The sequence below is a fragment of the Lithobates pipiens genome, unplaced genomic scaffold (assembly GCF_037356315.1).
Source record: "Lithobates pipiens isolate NorthernLeopardFrog02 unplaced genomic scaffold, aLitPip1_a1.2 Scaffold_8, whole genome shotgun sequence".
Classification (NCBI taxonomy): Eukaryota; Metazoa; Chordata; class Amphibia; order Anura; family Ranidae; genus Lithobates; species Lithobates pipiens.
In genome coordinates, this window is record NW_027507903.1 from 546,918,727 (window position 1) to 546,940,980 (window position 22,254).

General features: G+C 45.5%; 1 protein-coding gene across 1 annotated transcript; it reads right to left on the minus strand.

Annotated features, from left to right (window-relative positions):
* Positions 1-7,414: 7,414 nt before the first annotated feature.
* Positions 7,415-22,120, minus strand: TTI2 (TELO2 interacting protein 2). Its single transcript, XM_077469795.1, has 7 exons — positions 21,318-22,120; positions 18,783-18,969; positions 17,007-17,099; positions 13,891-14,081; positions 10,229-10,372; positions 9,600-9,762; positions 7,415-7,564 (listed from the first exon to the last, which is right to left on the minus strand). Exons 1-7 carry the CDS (start codon positions 22,103-22,105, stop codon positions 7,481-7,483), a joined length of 1,650 nt encoding a protein of 549 aa, XP_077325921.1. The 5' UTR covers positions 22,106-22,120; the 3' UTR covers positions 7,415-7,480.
* Positions 22,121-22,254: the final 134 nt, after the last annotated feature.

Genomic DNA, 22,254 nt, shown 5'->3' on the forward strand with positions numbered 1-22,254 from the left:
TAAGAGCCTTTCAGGACAACCCCGGAGAGAGTGTAGCTCCACCTTGCAATCAGGAAACACATGCCCACTTTAAAAACACCTCCTCCTCCTCCATGGCTTCAGTTATTGTGGCCTTCCGACGCTGGAAAACAAAGCACAGAAAGCACAACACCATGGTAGAACTTAATACATTTACTAAGCATAACCTAGGGAGGGAAGTAACGGTTGTCCTGAAAGGCTCTTAGAAATACCGTCACCGGTAAGTCTAACTGAGTCTTTCTCAAATCGCCTTTCAGGACAACCCCGGAGAGGATAACCGAGAAACTTACCCTAGGGCGGGACTACTGCCTGCAGTACCTTCCTGCCGAAGGCCTGATCTGCTGCAGACAGTAGATCTAACCAGTAATGCCGGAGAAATGTCGAATAACTGGACCAAGTGGCAGCCTTGCAGATTTGTTCAGGCGTGGCACCGGCCCTTTCAGCCCAGGAAACTGCCGTGGATCTAGTAGAGTGGGCAGCAATACCTGAGGGAGGTATTTCTCCTTTTGCTTTATAGGCTTCTGTTATAGCCAACTTAAGCCACCTACCCAGCGTACTTTTAGAAGCTTTCTCCCCCTTGCGTGATCCAGAAAATATCACAAAGAGGGCGTTTGATTTTCTAAATTCTTTAGTAACTTTCAGAAACTGTAAAAGACATCTTCTCACATCCAATGTGTGAAAAACTTCCTCTCCTGCATTTGCTGGGCTTGCAGAGAATGTAGGTAACACTATTTCCTGTGATCGATGGAAAGTTGAGGATACTTTCGGTAGGAATGCTGGATCCGTCCTCAGTACCACCCTGTCCTGATAAATTCTAAGGAAGGGTTCTGTAATAGCTAGAGCTTGGAGCTCGCTGACTCTCCTGGCCGAGGTGATGGACACCAAAAAGATTGTTTTTAAAACCACCTTCTGCAAAGAAGCTTCCTGTAAGGGTTCAAACGGTGCTCCCGAGAGACCCTGTAAAACTGTAGACAAATCCCAACTGGGAAAGTCTTTAAGGGCTACTGGTCTATTTCGAGCAAGAGCCCTAAAAAATCTAGAAATTAAAGTTTCTTTAGATAAAGTCTTTTCAAAGAAAACTGATAAGGCAGCCACCTGAGTCTTCAGGGTACTGGCTGCGAGACCCTTCTCCATTCCTTCATGGAGAAACTCCAAGACGGACACCGTGCTCTTGACCTTGAGTTCTCTAGAACTGCACCAGGAGTTGAACTTTTTCCAGACCTTCATGTAAATTGCCTGTGTAACTGCCTTCCTACTGGACAGCAGGGTCTTTACTACTTTATCTGAGAGACCTTTAGCCTTTAACAGGTCCTCCTCAGAAACCAGGCGGTTAGCTGCAGGAGTTCCACTTCTGGATGACTTACTGTCCCCTGGGATAACAGATCTTTTCTGAGTGGTAACCTCCATGGGGGCTTCGAGGCTAGGTTTCGAAGACCCGCGAACCAGGGTCTTTTTGGCCAAAAAGGAGTGACTAGTATTAAGTCTGTCCTTTCTTCCCTGAATTTCCTCAGTACTAGTGGAATTAGAGGAAAGGGGGGAAAGGCATAGCACAGCTGGTAATGCCAGGGGTGAGCGAATGCATCCAACCCTATTGCTGCATCTCCTCGGTGAAGAGAAAAGAATCTGTCCACCTTTGAGTTCTGCTGGCTGGCAAAAAGGTCTACCTGAGGAACCCCCCAGGCCTCGGAGATCATCAGGAACACTTCCTGATTCAGACTCCATTCTGCCTCTAGCAATTTGCGCCTGCTTAGGAGGTCCGCAAACAAATTCTGAGAGCCCTTCAGATGCACTGCCGATAGTGAGGCTGTGTTCTGTTCTGCCCAGGCTAACAACAGATTGGCCAGCTCCATCAAGCTCCTGCTTCTGGTTCCCCCTTGCTTCATAATGTAGGTAACCGCTGTTGTGTTGTCTGACAACACCTGAACATGGTGGCCTCTCAAACTCTGCTGAAATGCCACTAAACCCAGAAAGATCGCCTTCAACTCCCTCCAGTTGGATGATCTTTGAGCTTCCTGTTTGGACCAGACCCCCTGAGATGTCTGACCATCCAGATGGGCTCCCCAGCCCCAGGCACTTGCGTCTGTAGTAAGGCGCTTGTCCACAGGAAAGGTCCACACCAGGCCCCTTGAGAGGTTTGCCTGGTCTCTCCACCACCAAAGAGCCCTTTTCGTCTTTGACGAAATTTTTAGCTGTTTTTCCAAAGGATCCTGATGGGACCAGCTTGACAGAACCTCCCTCTGAAGGGGTCTGGAATGGAACCTGGCCCACTGAACAGCCGGGATTGCTGCCGTAAGCAGGCCCAGAACTGCCATAGCCATCCTGACTGAGACTGTCTGGTTGCTCTGTATCCGCTGTACAGCTAGCTGTAACTTTTCCTGTTTTTCCAACGGCAGGAAAACTTTCTGGAGAATCGAATTTAATGTATACCCCAGAAATTTCATTTCCTGTGAGGGGGTCAGGATTGACTTCTCTAGGTTTAGAAGCCATCCCAGGCCCTCGAGGTGAGACTGGGCCCTCTGGAGATTGACTAGGACCTGCTCCCTGGAGTCTGCAAAAAACAAAAGGTCGTCCAGATAAGGAACGACTGGAATCCCCTTCAATTTCAGGGGTTCCAAAGCCTCTGCCATAATCTTCGTAAAGACCCTGGGAGAGGACGAGAGTCCGAACGGCAGAGCCCTGAATTGGAGGTGCCATACCGAACTCCCTACCTTCAATGCCAGGCGCAGGAACTGCTGCGATGCCTGATGAATTGGTATATGAAGGTAGGCATCCCTTAGGTCCAGGGATGCCATGAAGCATTCTGGGGTCAACAGCTTTGTGATGGAGAAAATTGTATCCATCCTGAAATGTTTGTACCGAATGAACCTGTTCAGGAATTTCAGATTCAGGATTAGACGGTACTTCCCTGAGGGTTTTTTCACCAGAAAAATATGTGAATAAAAACCCCCGCCCTGCTGGCTTACTGGGACTTGAATCAGAACCTCTTGCTGTATCAGCTCCTGTAACAACAGCTTCATTGCAGAGGCCTTCTCCTGATCCCTTGGCAATGTTGTCACATAAAACCTGCTCGGGGGTAGTTCTGAAAACTCCAACCTGTACCCCTGATCGACAACGCTCTTCACGAACAGATTTGGAGACAGCCTGTCCCATTGTTCGCGAAAAGCTGACAGTCTCCCCCCCACTGGGGAGATATTGTCACTTGTTCTTAGGGGACTGCTCTGGGGGAGATCTAAAGAGGACTCCACCCCTGCCTTTGCCCTTCTGTGAACCCCATCTGCTCTTGTGCTCCTGGTCTTTTTTATGGGACTGCTGAAAAGCACGAAAATTCTTTTTAGCCATCTGCTTTTTCTTAACTGGAAAAGCCTTCTTTTTATCGGCTGTTCTATCCAGCACAGACTCTAAATCAGGACCAAAGAGCAAGTCACCCGAAAAGGGAAGACCACACAGCTTGACCTTAGAGGCAGTGTCCCCAGACCATGTTTTCAGCCAAACTGCTCTCCTGGCTGAATTTACAAGAGCCGAAGACCTAGCGGCCAGTTTAACTGATTCTGCTGATGCATCCGCCATGTATTTGACTGCATTCAGGATCAGTGGAAAGGACTCTAAGAGATCCTTGCGGGGTGTCCCCGCCTCAATATGGCTCTTCAGCTTCTCTACCCAACATTCCAGATTCCTGGCCACCACCGTAGCTGCCATTGCTGGTTTTAGACTGACTGACGCAGCATCCCAAGCTTTTTTAAGGATGGAGTCAGCTTTTTTGTCCATTGGGTCTTTAAGGATCCCCATATCTTCAAAGGCTAGATCCGTTCGTCTGGATACCTGCGAGAAAGCTGCATCGACTCTGGGTTTCTTGTTCCAAACCTCTGAGTCCTTATCTTCGAAGGGAAACCTTCTTTTGAGAGCTTTAGAGAAGAAAGGGGCTTTTTCTGGGTCCTTCCACTCCTTTCTCACTGAGTCTGAGAGGACCCTGTGGACAGGAAAAACTCGCCGTTTTGTTTCGTCCAACCCCTGGTACATTTTGTCATGAACTGACAGTTGTACTCTTTCTTCCTGAATTTCTAGAGTAGTGTAGATTGCTTTTAAAATATCATCTACTTCCTCTAGTGATAGCTTGAATTTGGAGCCCCTGCTATCTTCTTCCTCTTCCTCCTCCTCCTCAGAATCCCTGAAGGAGATGAGAGTACTACCCCCTTCGTCTCCAGACTCTTCAGTTTCCACCTGTCTGGATGACGACGCCCTGGGGCTGGGCGGTAAGTTCTGAGGCTCGGTCTGTGCGGGAGGGTTTTGTATCAGGATGGACTTGACTGAACTCAAAGAGTTTGTCAGCTCTTTAACCGAAGAAAACAAATCCTTATATTGTTGAGATGTTTCCTCTTCCACCAATTCTCTGATACAATTTCTGCACATTGCCTTCTGCCATGAATCTCTGAGGGGGGTTTTGCAGGAAGGACATTTTCTCTGACCTGGTCTAGCTTTTCCTAGTGATTTTTCCTGAAACGACATACAGGTTTAATTCACTAAAAGCTCTCAACAACCAGTTGCTTAACACCAAGCCAGTGCAGAGACCCACCACCAAACAGACCTACTAGTGAGACCCCAGAACTAGGCTGCAAAAGGTCAGAGCGAAGTCCACCTCTGACCTGCAGCGACAGGCCCCCAAGAGGGGGGAACAAACAAAGACATACCCACAGTAAAGCAGAGGGTGCCAGTGCACCTTACGTACCTGGGCTGGACCGGTGCTGGGGGCGCCTGTCTCCGCCATAGCTGGCTTGCACTCTTCCATCGTTTGAGTGAGGCAGCTATTTTACAAACAGCTCTCATTTTAAATTTTCCCGGCCGCCGCGTCATCAAGGCCGGCCGGAAGCGGAAGCACACGGTCACCTGACCCGCCCCATGACCCCTGCGTTCCAGGCGCTGAACCACGGCGCCACGCCCCCTCAGAGCGCCCGCGCGTCACCGTGAACGACGCCGTCGCCGCCCGGGACCCGGCGCCGAAAACGGAGCCATGCCGCTGACCTGCAGCGGCCTCCGCCAGCAACAGAGCCCTCCCTGCGCTAACAAGCGGACACCGGGCACCCGACGCCGGCACTCCGAGGGTCCTTACTCCCGTGAGATGGCGGGACCAGGAGCTCCAGGAGTCCTCTCCCCGTGGAGATGCTGCTGGGGGTCAAAGAGAAACAACCTGCAACAAAAGGTAAGCCTTACTCCCCTGCAGAGAGTGTAGCTCTCCCTGGTTCAGGCACATGCTTCCTCCAAGGAGGAAACACAATAACTGAAGCCATGGAGGAGGAGGAGGTGTTTTTAAAGTGGGCATGTGTTTCCTGATTGCAAGGTGGAGCTACACTCTCTCCGGGGTTGTCCTGAAAGGCGATTTGAGAAAGTACCCCTACCATTTCACAAAGAAAGTGTAAAAAATGGTTAAATAAAACAAACACACTTTTGAAAAATATCTAAAAAACACCCACGATAGGTCTGTCATTATCTCCAAGTTTTTTCAATCCTTGAAAACAAGTGCAGTCATTCGTGTGGCTGCACTTTAAAGGACATTTTAAATGTAGAGCCCATGACCCGTGGTGTAGCCATATTCGGGGGGCAATACTTTTCAGGCCACAACTACTCAGAAACAATTTCACATCTCATCTTTTTATTAAAAACTGCAACACCAAATATGTGGTTTACCTGATTATGTGCGATTTGTGCAACCTACAAGGTTGAGGGACCATTTTTACAAACGTGTACAGTGTTCAGAAAAAAAGATAAAAAATACCAATGTAGCGTGATATTTCAGGGAATCCCGTGCTGGTGATATTTCTGCTATGAAGGTTCAGGTTATTGAAAAGATCCTCACTCCCAAAAGAGGTGGGGATAGATCTTCCATATGTTATGCTGCAGGAAGGTGGTCTGGATTTTTTTTTTTGCTCCAGACCCATATTCCCTCCGGCTTGGGATGTAAGCCATTTTTATAACTAAGAAGTAGCATATATAATATGGGGTCTCCCCCACTCTAACTTGCTGTTCATTTGGGCCCCCATGAGCCCTTTGACTATTGGCCTGTTTATACTTATCTGTATGTCAGGGGGTTGTGATTAGGTAGGTTTAGGGAACTATTTAGAATACGGTTTTATTAGGTTGTTATTTATCCCTGTACCTACTATATTCAGGTCTGCCACTGATATTTAGCAGGGCGCTTTTCACATGTCTCCACATAGTATATTTGTGCCCATTTCCTTTTTGATCTGTTCCCCCTGGACAGCTGCGTGAGCGTGGATCATCTCCCTACCCTACTTCTTTGCTTCCTCCCCCCCTTCCCATTATAACCCTGGTTTCATTTCGGACTTCCTTTAATACAATCATATTGATTGTGGACTTGAGGCCCCTCTATTTGCATGCATATATTATAATGCTTATCAAGCACATTGATCAAATAACTCTGGGATTATAATCATAGTTTTGCACCTTCTACTTGTATAAATTCCTTTTTGTATTGTGATGATGTTTGGTGGCGATTTGTTGTTATTGCTTTAGGAGACGCATTTATTTTGTTGTCCTCCATACAAATATTTGTATTCACTTTTGTATGTACTTTTCGATTGGTGTCCGTTTTTTTTTTTTTTTTAATGTGGTTACTTTGGCTTTACACACATGTATTTGTATTGTCGTTAAGAATGTTTTGCTTATCAAGCTAAGGGGAGCGCTGATCACACCACCCTACACCAGTGTAGTTTTGGTAGGTCAGTCTTCCTTTGGGTTTTGACAAAGCACAATGTATGTGTGAAACGTCGTCACCCCTCGGTCCGTTGTTTTAGTCCTGGTGGCAGCCTTTCAATAAACCTGTTGTACGGATGTTGGGGTGCAGCTAATTTTTCTCACTTGGTCAGAGAAGTCGGCTGACCTGCTCCTAGGGCTGTGAAAATCACAAGACTGAATGAACATACAGTATATTCAAATCCTGTCAGATGTAATGATGTATTTTAGCGGTGTATCTACTGGTTAGCCTAGCGATCAAATTCACTGAGGGACGCAGTTCATGTCCTTCTTTCTCTTCTACGCTTGTTCCTGTCCAGCTGTATCCTTTCACTGCTTGCTATAGATTGAAGAGTCTTTGCCCAGGGTAACGCCCAGGGTAGAAGCAACTTTCTTCTGCCCAATCTTTTATACGCATGTTAAATACCCCAGATGCAATTCTGCATTCCCAGTGAATGGAACAAATAAAGAAGGAATGCTCATGATGTATGGGGACAAGTGATAGGAATACCTCAACATTCCTATGTAATGGTTGGGTCACCAGCGCATACCTCTGAGATTCTGGAAAATAAGTCAGAATGCAATCCATTTCTGGAGACAGTAACCACAAATTTCATAGTTTCGATTTGGGAAAAAATAAAACACAGCAGGATAAAGAAATAATATATTTAAATTTTTTTTATATTAGTCCAAGTTGTTTTTTGTTTTTTTTGGGTTACTAGTGTGCATCCTGTAGCACTCGGTTAATGTACTTCTCCATGTCATGATCATTACAAATCGTGGAGATTCCTTCCAGTGCAATCTGCAGAAAATACAAAAACACATTATGAGCCACGATCCAGACAGTTTTACTATGGTTTTTTTAAAAGTAAACAGGAGTAGATGAAATCAGCCCAGAAAAGATCTGAGAATCTTAAAATGCAAGTCCATGCAAAAATTTAAATCCCTTTATCTATAGCCACCAGCATTCTAACACTAGCCTATCTGACCCTGTAAACAAAAAAAACCAAAAAAAAAAAAAACACCTGAGTATAAATATTTTTTTGAAGCTGCAACAATCCGATCCCATGCCGAGTTGTCAGCCGGGGCTTCGCTGTGGAGGCGGGTGCATAGGACACAGATGACAACGGAAGCCCAATAGTAAGTCTATGGGCGATGGTTCCCACATTCCCATAGACACAGAAGCTGTTATAGCTGCAAAGGGTGGGCCAACTCAATATAGAAACCTACAGACTAAGACTGGAATGCCATTAAAGTTCATGTACATGTGAAGGCAGGTATCCCAATACAGTGGGGGGTTATTTACTAAAGGCAAATCCACTTTGCACTGCAGGTGCACTTGGAAGTGAAGTTGCTGTAGATCCGAGGGGGACATCCAAGGAAAATAAAAAACAGTTAGGGCTGAAACAACTAATCGATTAATCGACAACTAACCGATTATGAAATTAACCGATTACTATTTTCATAATCAATTAATCAGCCAGTAACAAAATGGGGTTAAAGTTAATGAGTCTGATATTTACCAGATTGACCCTTTAATAGTATATGCACTCTCGCCTCTAATATTATATACAGTATCTCTATATCTACATACACACAGTATACATCTCCTCTAATATTTACACAGTATCTCTCTTCTGTCTGTTATTCTCAGAGTGGATTAGATATTTTGCTCCCTAACCATATAGTTGGTTATTTATATTTACTACTGCATATAGAGATATTTAAGAATAAATTGCCCCTTTTTAAACTTTACTTATTAACTAAATTATACACCACACTTTTTTTTTTTTTAAGGTAATTAACCGATTAATCAAAACAATAAATCTGTCAACTAATCGATTATGAAAATAATCATTAGTTGCAGCCCTAAAAACAGCATTTTAGCTTGCACATGACTGGATGATAAAATCAGCAGAGCCTCCACTCATTTCAGATCTACCCCTTACATTTAGAGCGACTGCACTTGTAGTGCAATGTGGATTTGCATTTTGTAAATAAAGGCAAAAAAGGAAGACATTTAAGTAAATTAGATCATGCTTTATTGCCTTCCTCTGGATCAACTGTGGGTATAGAATTGTTTATATGGAGGTTTTCTATGCATTCGTGGCGTTTTTTTGTTTTTTGTAATTGCAACACTAAATATATATTTATTACACATATACATACAAAAACAAGGGCAAGTGTGGTGTACAAGTTTCACGAGGCAGAAAGGGAGGAAAAAATAAAAAATATCCAAGGGCAACACATATTTTTCTTTGTATAAATAGGGAAAGCTAGAATCCCCCCCCCCCCCAACAAATTTGTGTCTCTCTGTCAGATTTGTCTTCCTTTCCTATCTGGATAAACGGTTTTTACCATGACAGTAAGAGGAAATTTCACTAATGGTGTAAATGTCCATCACAGGTTTCAAACCTTTGCCCACTTTATCCAAAATGGAAAAATAAATAAATTAAATTAAAAAGGTTGTGGCTGGATATAATCTATTTCTCAGAGATTTGCTTATTTCCGTTTTCAGCCAACTTTGAGGCTGGATTCACATATGCGAATTTAATGTGCGTTTCTCCAAATCCGATTTGCATGACAGGCAAGTGTGACCGGCTCCCAATGAGGCCGGTTCACACATGTCCAGAGCAGCCGTGGTCCAGATTGAAAGAGGGTCCGGTGCGTCATTGGGTTTGTTTCAGGTTGCAAATTCAGGGTACAATTCACACCTGAACCGATGTACAGAACGCCCCGGACATGAACCAGCAGTCACACATGTGAAGCTGGCCTAAGACATTAGGCCGGGTTTCCCCGCATCCAATTCGCATGACAAGCAAGCGTGACCAGCTCACCTTGACTTGTCCTTTGGAACAGCACTCTAGAAGCATCAGACACTCGGTGGCACTGTGTAGTAAAGCTTCTCGAACCAGCTCAGAATGCTGACCTGGGTCAGCTGAAACCTCATACATCAGTTTCAGTAGTGCCTTCACTAGCAGTGGTAGTCTTGGTGGGATCCTAGGAAACAAAGAAGGGTGCGTTTATTAACATAAAAGCATAATGACACCTTTTAGTTAAATCTAATATTGTAATAAAAAAATAAAAAAAATAAAACATAGCCTGGTTATGCATTATGATATTAAAAAGGGACGTTCACATTCTGGGAGGGTTGGGGGGAATTGATGAGAGAAGACCAGAGCTCTGACTATCACTAGACCCTGGAGTAAGGCAATAATGCTGCTCTTTTTAAGCCCCCTAGACTAAACCCGCAATGTAGCCCTTTTTTTTTTTATATTTGAATTCGCAACAAATACTAAAAAAAAAAAAAAAAAAAAAAAAAAAAAAAAAACATGAAATATCACTATAATAAAAAAATGTTTGAATGTCCTTTGCAAGATAGGGTGAATGATCTATAGGCACCTTAATCTACCAAATTTGGGAAGTACCTTCTTAAAAATAGGATACCACCCACGAATAGGCTCACCTAGGCCATGCATACTTAATAGTCCCCTGTAAGGTATCCAGGATACACAGCCGGGCAGTTTCTTCTGGTCCATCATAAACTTCCAGATAACCAACAATGACACGCAGCAGCCTTTTCATGTGGCGGACTACCCTTACACCTAGTCTGCAAGGAGAAGAGGGATTAGAGGCAAAAGGTATGACATAGAAGAGAAAATAGCTGTCATATTATCCGTTTATCGTCTTTTGGTACAATAGTTTATTAAAAGCAGAACTCAGATTTAAAAAAAAAAATAAAAAAATCCCCCATTAGTATACACCCCCCCCCCCACACAAAACACTAAACAGTTATTCCATTTGTGAAATTTCTTACCGTTTAAGAGATGACCGATTACATTTTCAGAAAGTCGGCTCTGTGATTCAAAAAAATGCAGCCTGTATTCTAGCAAAGAGGTGTTAGAACAGTGATTGCATCATATCCTTTTCTCCCTCTAAATTGTAATTAGACTACATTTCCCATGAATCCTGGGATTGGGGTGAATGTGGTAGGTACACTACTAGGCTTGTACATGTAAATGTGAACTCGCCTACTTCAACATAAATCACACCCCTCATTCTGCAGCCAGCAAGTCAGACTGCCCAGTAACAAGCAGTATGATAAGTTACAGCCTTATAAATGCAAACCATTTTAATGTTAATGCATATTATTACAATATTCATTTAATATAAATGCAAACCAGTGCCAAATGTCAGGGACCACCAGTGCAGTGTCACCAGTGCAAATTATCAGTGCCCATCATTACAGAGTGGGAATAGTTACAGATCCTCTGGCAGACAGGGCGCATCTCAGGCTGACAGGTCTGTATGTGAAAACACTGTATGGCCCCCACCTCCTGCACCGGAATTGTGATAGACAGCGCAGAGCGCACTGTTCTAATATTCAGGGAGGCAGAGCTGTACAACGAGCGGTGCTTTCACATACAGACCTGTCAGCCTAAGATGTGCTCTGTCCCGATTATCTGGAACTATCCCCACACTGGAGAGATGGCGGGGGCAGTGCTGGCAGGGAGGAGGAAGAGAACACCCCCCTCTATGGGTGGCACAGACCAGGGGCTGTGAGACCCCCTCCATCCACTTCAGTGAACCAGGCAGAAGTACAATTCCCTGCTCGCTTTCAGAGGACTACAAGGGGGCATATCAGACCACTGGCTGAGGTTACTGTAGGAAGGCAGCCAGTGGTCTTGCAAACAGGAAATCACCAGGCAATAACAGTTTTTCAGCAAGTTCAGTAGGCTATTGCAGAGGAACTACAGAGCTCAGAAGAACATGGTTGGCATAGTTGGTAAAGGTAGGAGATCAGCAACAGGACCATGGAAAAAAAAGTTTGACTGAAGTTACGTAAAACAATGCCAAAATACAGGCCTAAAGGAAAAAAAAAAAAAAAAATAGGGAAAACGGTCCCACACAGAGGAACAAAACATCATATTTCAAGTTTTCAAAGTGTAAAAGTAAACAATAGAAGCATCCGGCATAAGTCCCAGAAGTGGCAATAAATAACTTTTTTGGGGGGGGGGGGGGGGGTTTCATCCCTTGGTGGAGGGGAGAAGGGAGGGACAGGGTTGAGTGGGAACGGAGGAGGAGGAGGGAGGAGGGAGGAGAAGGGAGGGACAGGGTTGAGTGGGAACGGAGGAGGAGGGAGGAGGGAGGAGGGAGGAGGGAGGAGGGACAGGGTTGAGTGGGAACGGAGGAGGAGGGAGGAGGGAGGAGGGAGGAGGGACAGGGTTGAGTGGGAACGGAGGAGGAGGAGGGAGGAGGGAGGAGAAGGGAGGGACAGGGTTGAGTGGGAACGGAGGAGGAGGAGGAGGAGGAGGAGGAGGAGGGAGGGAGGAGGGAGGAGAAGGGAGGGACAGGGTTGAGTGGGAACGGAGGAGGAGGGAGGAGGGAGGAGGGAGGAGGGAGGAGGGAGGAGGGAGGAGAAGGGAGGGACAGGGTTGAGTGGGAACGGAGGAGGAGGGAGGAGGGAGGAGGGAGGAGGGAGGAGGAGGGAGGAGGGAGGGAGGAGGGAGGAGAAGGGAGGGACAGGGTTGAGTGGGAACGGAGGAGGGAGGAGGGAGGAGGGAGGAGGAGGAAAAGCGAGATGTAGAACTAGGCCAAGAAATAGAGAGAAAACAGTCAAGACAAGAATGGAAAAGGAGGACCTTGCTTTGTACGCTGGTGCTCAGTCATGGTGGAATTGAAGAGCATAAAATTGTCAAAAATGTCTTGGTATGCTGACGCCTTAAGAGTTCCCTTCACTGGAGCTAAGGGGCCAAGCCTAACCCCTGAGAAACAACCTCACACCATAATCCCCCCTCCACCAAATGTTTTGGACCAGTGCACAAAGCAAGCTCCATAAAGACATGGATGAGCGAGTTTGGGGTGGAGGAACTTGACTGTCCTGACCTCAACCCGATAGAACACCTTTGGGATGTATTAGAGCAGAGTCTGTGAGCCAGGCCTTCTCATCCACATCAGTGCCTGACCTCACAAATTCACTTCTGGAAGAATGGTCAAACATTCCCATAGACACACTCCTAAACCTTGTGGACAGCCTTCCCAGAAGAGCTGAAGCCGTTAACCCAACCATAACACCTAGCATTTAACCATCCCTAAAACTTAAAGCAGCCTTGCAGTACAATGTAGGGTCTGCTTATTATTACCAAGACCCCCTCTGTTAAAAAAAAATAAAAAGATCGGATTTTATACTCACCTTACCAGTCTTTCCTTTCCACAGCTGATTTAAATCAATAACGTGGTATTGAGAAGAGCCATTTAATCTAAGGAAAGTTCCCAAAACATGGCCCGTTGGGGGTACTTGAAAACTGAGGTTGAGAACCATTGTTCCACATCACTGGGTGTGACATCACAGTGCTTCTGGCGGGATTCCTGGGAACTGCAGAGCAGGCCAAACCTCGCAAGACACTCCACTACACTGGAAGAGCATCAACATTTGGGCTGCTTAGGTTAGTCTATGTAATGTACACAGTCTGTATGAACCTGTGAGGGGTTGGGCTGAGATGACTGGTATTGTTGTGGCACATCTGATGGGGGCTGTGCTGATAATGTGCTATCAGCGCAGACCCCCCCCCCCACGCTGACAGGCAGAGCCGCCGAACAGCTCTCCCTGTCAGCACAGAGGAAAGCCATTTAACGGCACTTCCTGGTTCACACTGTGTTGTCACAGCTGATCACGTGGTAAAGAGCCTCCATCAGAGGCTCTTTACCTTGATTGGAGTTGTGGTGTGTCAGACTGACACACAGCAACATTGATCACGGTGCTGTGCACCCCCACGGGTGCACGCCGGCTCGTCATCCTGAAAGACATCATATGACATCCAGTCAGGGTAATGGAACTGCCCGGCCATCATTCTGTAATAGGATGGACAGGAAGTGGTTAATTACCAATTGTTTAAAAAATATATTATTAATAATAAATGGGGGAGGAAGAGGTGCTTGGGTTACTTAAGACAACCAACTTACCTGCCATTTCTACTGAAAAAAATAAATTAAAAATTAGAAGGGGACACCTACTTTGATATGGTTCTCCCCCCCCCCCCCCAGTTTATAGCCGAGGTGTACTGTGCCAGGAAAGAGTCTATAAGTATCATTAGTTTAAATCTATGAATAGGAAACATGTATATGAACCTTTCTTGGAGGGCAGGCAGGTTGCGGGCATACAGGCGCCGCAGGGCTATCTTATGCTCCATCTCCATGTGAGTGAGGATCAGCTGCATCACCTGGTCTGACGGGTTCTCTCCATCTTTCTGAAATGAGCCCACAGCTGGGGGAGGTTTGTGTAGGACGGGAAACAAGTCCAGCAGGCAGGGCAGGACCACCTGAAAACAGAAAATGTAGTTACCTACATATAATGTCTGCATGGAAAAAAAATTTTTTATATGTTCTAAGCGGACACTGGTGGACTATATTAGAGACTCACATTATTTATAGATTGAGGAACACCAAAATCACTTAACCTCAATGCTGTCAAAAACAGTCTGCAAAACGTTAGCTTTTGATCTTTAGTAACGACAGGATTGCAGGTAAGCACATAAGGTATGGTTCATGGGGTGGAGTATTTAATTGGGGTGTTGCAGATCTGATTTGAAATAAGTCTCAGACCTCCTACTATAATTTCCAAACAAATTGCAGGTAAAGTCTCATTACCAGTAAGGAATAAACAGTATTTTATATCTGCAGGCTAATAATGCAAGGTGCAGAAAGGGGGTGGCACTGAGCAAAGAACCATTGCGGTGTGCAGAACAGAGGACCCTAGGTTTCTGAGATCCTCAGTTGTACAGGGCATCCTTAAACTGGCCATACATGCATAGATTTCTTTTGTTGTTCAGACTCTAAGATTCCCTGCTAAATCTTATTTATACCCTTCATGTATTTGCAGGCTTCTACAGCCTCAAGATTGTAGATATAATGATCCTGATGTTTCTTTTGATATGTTTATCCCCCAGACTCGTCACCATTTTTGCTGACCTCCTCTGGACTCAGGAGGTCTTCAGGGCTACACCCAGTTCTAACAATGTCTAACTGAATTTTGTTTAGTTTTTTTTTTTTTACATCATGTAATCTTTACATAAAAAACACAACTTTGAACTACTTTGTTCTATTGTGTACCGTTTTATTACATATTTTCCATATATAAATATTTTGTCATACATGTCATTTTTCCCCAACATCATCATTCTCCTTCACACTGCAATTTCCATAAAAGTAGAGCGAACCTATTTATTTTCAATATTTCATTTATCAATATACCACAGTCCTTTATTTTAACTGAAATTCTTTATAGGGGGATCTGGACTTCCTTCCTCCTGTCGGTAATCCCTTTCACGATACACCCCAAAATTCTCATAGCTTTTTTCACTGCTTGGCCACACTCTTTGCATTTATCTAAAATAAGTACCCCTAAAATCGTTTTCCTATATAGTGCTGGCAAATGCTGTACCCCCAATATTGTACTCTCAAGGAATTATTCCTCCCTATGTGCATTATTTTACAGTTAGAAACAAAAAACAAACTGCAGTTCCCCATTCTTTGGCCAAACCTCGAGCAATGCTCCATGTTACAAAAGACCTCCAGGAATTATTGCACACCTTTGTGTTATCAGCAAAAGGCATACCTTGCCCACCAACCCTTTAGTTATATCACTTACAAATAGATCAGAACCTAGTACAGAGCCTTGTGGTAAACAATTAGCAACTGCACTCTGTTCTGAGTGAACCCCATTTACACCCACACTCTGGTATCTATCCTTTAGCCAACTACATATCCACTGAACCACCCAACAGTTAATCCCTAAAAATTGTACAACCTTTTAGAAGGTCTTTAAATGGAAACGTATCAAATGCTTTGCTGAAATCAAGATGGGCTGTGTCCACAGCACCACCCTGGTCCAAAACTTTTGTGATATAGCCAAAAAAATCCAATCAGATTAGTCATATATGATCTGTCCTTAGTAAAGCCTTGATACTTTGGGTCCAGAGGAGTGTCGCTCGGTCTGTGATCGGACCAACATTTAATGGCGGCTGGTGTAAGGTTTTGCTTACTTTCTCAAAGAAATATTTGTTTGACAACTTCTGTCGTTCATGAATTAATGCTGGCTATTGTTTAAAGTGTTTGTTTTTTCCAAACATGTGGTCTTTTATTAAACCGTCCATAATCATCCCAACTATAGTCCTGTTAAACTAACAGGTCTATAATAATTACTTGGTAAAAGACTTTGACCCTTTTTAAATATTGGCACTACATTAGCCTTATGCCAATCCAGTGGTACTATGCCAGTCATTAACCACTTGCCCTCCAGAAGGTTTACCCCCCTTCATGGCCAGGTCATTTTAGGTTGAGTGTTATGTGATCACTGACCCTCCTTTTTAGAAGTGGTTCCAATAATTTAACTACAACAGGATGTTAAACTCATTGGCCTGTAGTTGCCAATTTCTACCTTGCTACCCTGCTTGTGGACAGATACAATATTAGCAGTCCACCAGTCACTGGAATGTCTCCATTTAAAAAAGGTTGATTAAAAAGATCAGTTAATGGTCACTTTGAAATGTAATTGGGTTTGCTTTAATAAACAATACCTATGACAAAAAAAAAATTATATCAACATAATTTGAGCTTATAAATGTTATCTGATTGACATCCAATTAAAGCGGAGGTCCACCCTAAAATGGACCTTCCGCTCATCGGATTCCTCCCCCCCCTCCGGCGCCACAATTGGCACCTTTCAGGGGGGAGGGGGGTGCAGTTACCTGGATTATCCACTTCCGGGCTAGCTCTCTGCGGAAAGGGGCGTACATTACGCCCCTTTCCGCAAGTGCCCCGCTGCCTGCTGGGAAACACACAGATCCCAGAGGCAGCGGGGACCGTCCTCATTGTGCAGCGCGGCTCGCGCATGCGCAGTAGGGAATCGGGAAATGAAGCCGAAAGGCTCCATTTCCTGATTCCCGTACCCAAGATGGCGGCGGCAGCACTCGAGTGTCCATCTAGAGATCGGCTTCGGGTGCCGACATCGCGGGCGCGCTGGACAGGTAAGTGTCATTATTTTAAAAGTCAGCAGCTGCAGTATTTGTAGCTGCTGACTTTAAAAAAAAAAAAAAAAAAAAAAACGCGGAGTCCCGGCAGACTCCCGCTTTAACTGGGGCTGGAACAGGTTTTCGGATCAGAGGTTGGTAAGCAAAGGAGGAGAAGCTCGAGTGGACAGAAATGCTATTCAGGAGAGAATTTGGACTTAAAGTTTAACTCCTTACCTCAATAACCTCGGCCTCTGTTGTGTATAGGTGGTTACGCAATGCATGATACACAACCATTGCCCGGTTGTATTGCCTCAAGTCTGCTGCTGGCTACACAAAAGAAAAACATGTGCATTAGCGTCATACTGAGAGCATGTCTAGAACATAATGGACACCAGAATTGCAACAGATCACCTTCTAACATGAGGCACATGTTTACTAATCACACCAATATTCAGTCTATAAACATCTTACAACAGCCAACCGCATTCACACCTACACTGGAAAATGTAGTCTATAAAAAGGACATTTGCGAGGCAGACATAGATGAAGAATGAAGCCCAACCACATAAGAGGGACCGACTTGACATTAGAGCATGCCAGCACAGAGGTATACCTGCACCTCGGACACGTCAGATGAACCTAGGTAGAAAAAGTCTGAGCTCACCTTTTAAAATGAAATTACAATGCGGTCAAAAGATCTCGGCGGTGTAACAAACATTACCAATCTCTGCTTCCCCCAAGCCCGTCGAATTAACTACCACCCTTTCAGTTCAACTCTCTTCTTGGAATAGAAGCTGGAAAGCTCTGACCTTCGAGCATACCCCCAGTCTAACAAGGAGAAAGCACTCTCCATTGTGTACAGTGTCTCCCCATGTTGCAGTAGCGGTTGAGCTCATCACTAATACAATAGGTGGACAGAGAAGGTAGTGCACATGCATGGGTCTTGAAAGAGTGCGTTCCTTTTTGTAATGCTAGGAGTGCGCCCAACACACAGTGGGGCAGATTTAATAAAACTGGGGCCTGCAAAATCTGGGAGAGGGGGGTAATCTCCCAACATGGATATAAACTACAATAAAAGTGTGGCAGAAATTCTAACTCCAGAACTCCCTACTTCATGCAAAACAAGAAAAAATATATATGGGGGGTGCTGGAATTGGGCAACAGGTAAAAGGAATCTCTAATGTACCAATGCCAGTGTGGTAAAGTCAGGCAGTCCACACAATTAACCTTATAACAAACCTACATCTGCAATACTTGCAAAATAACAGGAACATGTGACACTCCTCCAACCTCCCTATAATGCAGCTTTGGGTACTAAAGTAGTCAATCACTAGGCCCCTGCATTGTTACTTGGGGGGGGGGACTAGCTGAGCGCTGTAATATAGTTTTCATAACTTGTATAGAGATTTGGGACACTCTGGCATCAGGGCAATCTACGGAGCTTTCTATGAAGCCAATTGGTTACTTGGCCCCGGCTTGCTTTAATCAGTTGCTCTTCCATAATGCCATTCAGATCATGGAACCAAGAAACAGACTGCAATCATAGAAAATGTATCTAGTGAAGCAGCTGGGTAATGTAAATCAATAACATGGTGTAAACTGGAGCAATTTATCAGAAGGCTGTGCCAAACTATAACCTATACCCCCTACATGAAAAGGTCCTAAAAGGAGGAAAAGATTCCAAGTACTTTTCTTACCAACCTCACTATACCAAAAGATGATGAAAGAAAGATGTTGCAGTAGTTGTGAGGAACCTCTACTGGACCACTTGGTCCCTATGGTTTCATGAACACTTCTATTTATTGCGGTTTTAGCTCTCTCTTTTGTTATGCATTGCCTTATTTTTGCCTTCCTTGTGAGACCACTTCTGGCATAAACCTCATTGCTAGCCCCTGCGTGGGTGCAACGCTTGCATGTTAACCTTGTTAAAACTGAATAAAACGAATGATTGAAAACAGAAAGCAAGACATCTGCTCTAATTACTATACAATGATTTGATGGCCATCTTACCACGTTCTTTATGATGTGATGCAGGCACTGTACCCCTAGCACCTTGTTCTCCGGCTTGTAATCATCAGAGAAGAGGAGCGATGGTGGCATAACTCTACCAAGAAAGTCAGCAAGCCAAGGTCGGGGGACCTGATACAGCATCCAGGAGAAGACTATCTTTGCTTCTGGGTGGGATTCCCATGTGTCTCTAAAATTAAATATGCAACAATCTTAAATTAAATTACTTTTTTTCTGAAATTTTAAAAGAAGTCTGAGAATTGGAAAAAAAAATAAAAAATTGTACACACACCTAGGTAGATGCAGCATGATTCCGATGCTGAATATGTCCCCCGCTGCCTCTAAGATCGAGAGCTGAGCCATCAATCACCGCTGATTGCTCAGTTCTTGGTCTTCAGTGCACTGAGAGCTGGTGGCGGTCATTTTCCGGTTCTCTGCTCCTCCAGCACTCACTGGAGCACCGGGCTGTGGAGTGGGCAGGAGTGGCTGGCTCAGGCTCTCAGCAGCTTGCTGAGAGGAGGAGCCAAACAGTAAAGTGGTTGTAAAGACAGGTTTCTTTTAAAGCATTCAGCCCACTTCAGCCCCCTAATACTTACCTGAGGTCCATCTAAATCCAGAGATGTTGCATGAGAGACTTGGCTGTCCTCATTGGCTGAGACAGCAGCATGGCACCACTGGCTCCCGCTACTGTCAAAGTCAGTGAGCCAATAAGGAGAGAAAGGGGGCAGGGGGTGGCTCCGTATCTGAATGATACAGAGTGAATGAGCTCATCCTTAGTGCCTAGACACTCCTGTGTCTACAGCCTTCTATCTGTATATCTGCAGTGTGAGATCTAAGGCATTGCTGCCTCTGACTGATATTCTCCGGAGATTTGAAGGATGATCTGGTGAAAGAAAATTATAGAAAAAGACAAATTTGAGTTGTCATCAGAACATGGGGACACCTGTTCTAATGAACTCTAAAAGGGGACATCCTTCACTTTGGAAAGGGTTCCTTTCACAGATATTCTCTTAAAAGTGATCTGCAGTGGATTGCTGATGTCTCATAGCCTGTTTAACCCCGTAAATGCCATACCACTGTGTCGCAAAAGTGTGCCAAAAGCAACAGGGGGCATCATTTTTACCAGGGGAGATGTATAATCTCATCCGTCTGCCTCTGCAGCTTGAGAGTTGGGGGGGGGGGGGGGGGGGGGGGTTGTGAAAGTGTTAAAAAAAAAAAAAATCACAGGTTAAAGCAGAGTTCCACCCGTCCCCTTAAAAATTAAAAGCCAGCAGTTACACATACTGTAGCTGCTGACTTTTAACATTAGGACACTTACCTGTCCTGGAGTCCAGCAGTGCTGCTGCCGCCGCCGCCATTGCGGGCACGAGAACCTGGCAGTGTAGCCTTTCGGCTTCACGGCCGGGTCCCTACTGTGCATTCGCGAAGCTCGCTCTCACTGGCCCGGCAGAAGGAGGGGGAAGGGGGGGGTGACCCCCCCCCCCCCCCCCCGAGATGCTGATGTAACTCGCGGCGACCCGGTCTCCCGGAAGTGGGGGACCAGGTAGCTGTAAAAAAACAACAACAGGTACCCCCCCCCGAAAGGTGCCAAATTCGACACTGTCACTAATCATAAGTGGAAGTTTCACTTTTGGGTGGAATTCCGCTTTAACAACCATTCCCCCCCCCCCCAACTGCAAGCATAAACTAGCTTTTACTGCATCTACAGCATGGAAAGAATGAAGACAAGGAGGAGGTTGTGTCAGCCTCCCTCTGCATTCCTCCTACTAGGGCTTGTCCCAGAAAAGTGCTTGGAGACAGAGTCAGGTGCTCTCCATCAGACTAGGTTCACATTGATGCGATTTAGCATGTCCAATCACATGCCAAATCAGCGGCTATTGCCGGCAATGGCACCATCTGAATTGGTGCGGTGCCACACCAAATTCCCAGTAGTAGTTTCTGTACTACCTTTGGTGCAATTTCAATAGACATCTGTGCAGCAACCTGCAGATGTATCCAAAATTGCCCCCGAAGTCGGAACTAACATGCTGGTATAAAATCGTGTGCATTCAGCTAAACTCGCATAATTGCAATCCCGCAGTAGTGTGAACCAGAGCTCAATGGAATGCTCTCCTTGCTAGATGCGTTGTCAGACAACCTTGAGATATGGAGGGGGCACCTTGTCCAACCATGGAGCTTCCATAGTACGTAGGAATATGGAACAAAGTACTACATACAGAACGTTGCAAAAAAAGAAGAAAAAAGGGAGGGGGGGGGGGGGGGGGGGGGAGAAATGAGACCCTTTTAAATGCATCTAAAAAGGCAAGATATTTTTTTTTTCAATGCAGTTATCCCTTGGCACCAAGTTGTCGGTCAGCCATGGGAAAAGCCAAGCTAGCCTTGTAGTCCTTGTATGAAGGTGGAGCCAAGTTCTCCTGTCTATGGGGGACAGAACACTAATAAAAGAAGAAATTAGACTTCTTAAAGGAAGGCCATTGGTCAGCAGTATTAGGACCAGGCTTATGTTTAACAACATCCATTACACAACGAAGGTCTCACTTTCGCAGACGTGGTCCAAGAAGCCCCAACGCCTCCCTGAAGACAACATAGTCTGGTTCCTGACGATTGGGTCCCTTCAGAAGGTCGCCTACTGACTCGCACTCGGACATCCTTAGTAGTGTCTGCAGCAACTGCTCGGCCAGAGTCCGGGAACGTGAATCCGTCCATGGCTTCTCCTGAAGGTGCGCCCCGCACAGCAGGAGGAGGGGAGCGGTGACACAGGTCAGGACACGCCTCACATCTACAGATCCGACCTCAGAGGAATCCAACGTACTCCCAGAGGAACTAAAGGCTTCTTCTTTATTGGGTTTAGAAGCCACATCCACTTGTGATTCAGGGACATTTCTTTTCCCACTCAGAAGCTGCACCTCCTTGTTCTGTAACAGGTCTCCAGGCACCTCCAATGGCGCTGACTCCGCCCCTGCGGTACTAGACGTAGTACGGTTGTCACGTGACGAGGTTCTCAAAGCATCCAGCACACTGATAATCGCGCTTACGGCGGCACTTGCTTTGTCTGATGTCTTCTGCTGACTAACCGGGTCCTCTCCGGGTGCTGTCCACACCACCACCGCCTGGAAAAGCTCCGCATAGCCAGCCGGGGTCCGGGGGATAACGATAGAGCGCTCGAGGCAGGAGGATAGCTCGGACAGCGCCTGAGACACGACATTCCCCGGAGCCGCCGCCGCCGCCGCCTCCTCCATGGTGGAGGTAGAAGGCAGCACACCCGGAAGAAGGAGAGGTCTGCGGGCGGCCATTTTAACTGCTGGCAAGGGAGCTGCGGACGCCATTTTTGTGAATGGCAATCGGTGACCCGATCGTTGTGTTTTGTACAAAAACATGTACCATATATGAAGCAGTTTTCATCTGGAAACTATGATTTCATTATTGCTGTAACAGCCAATCGTGCACCTAACATTACATTGTAAGATGAATTGTA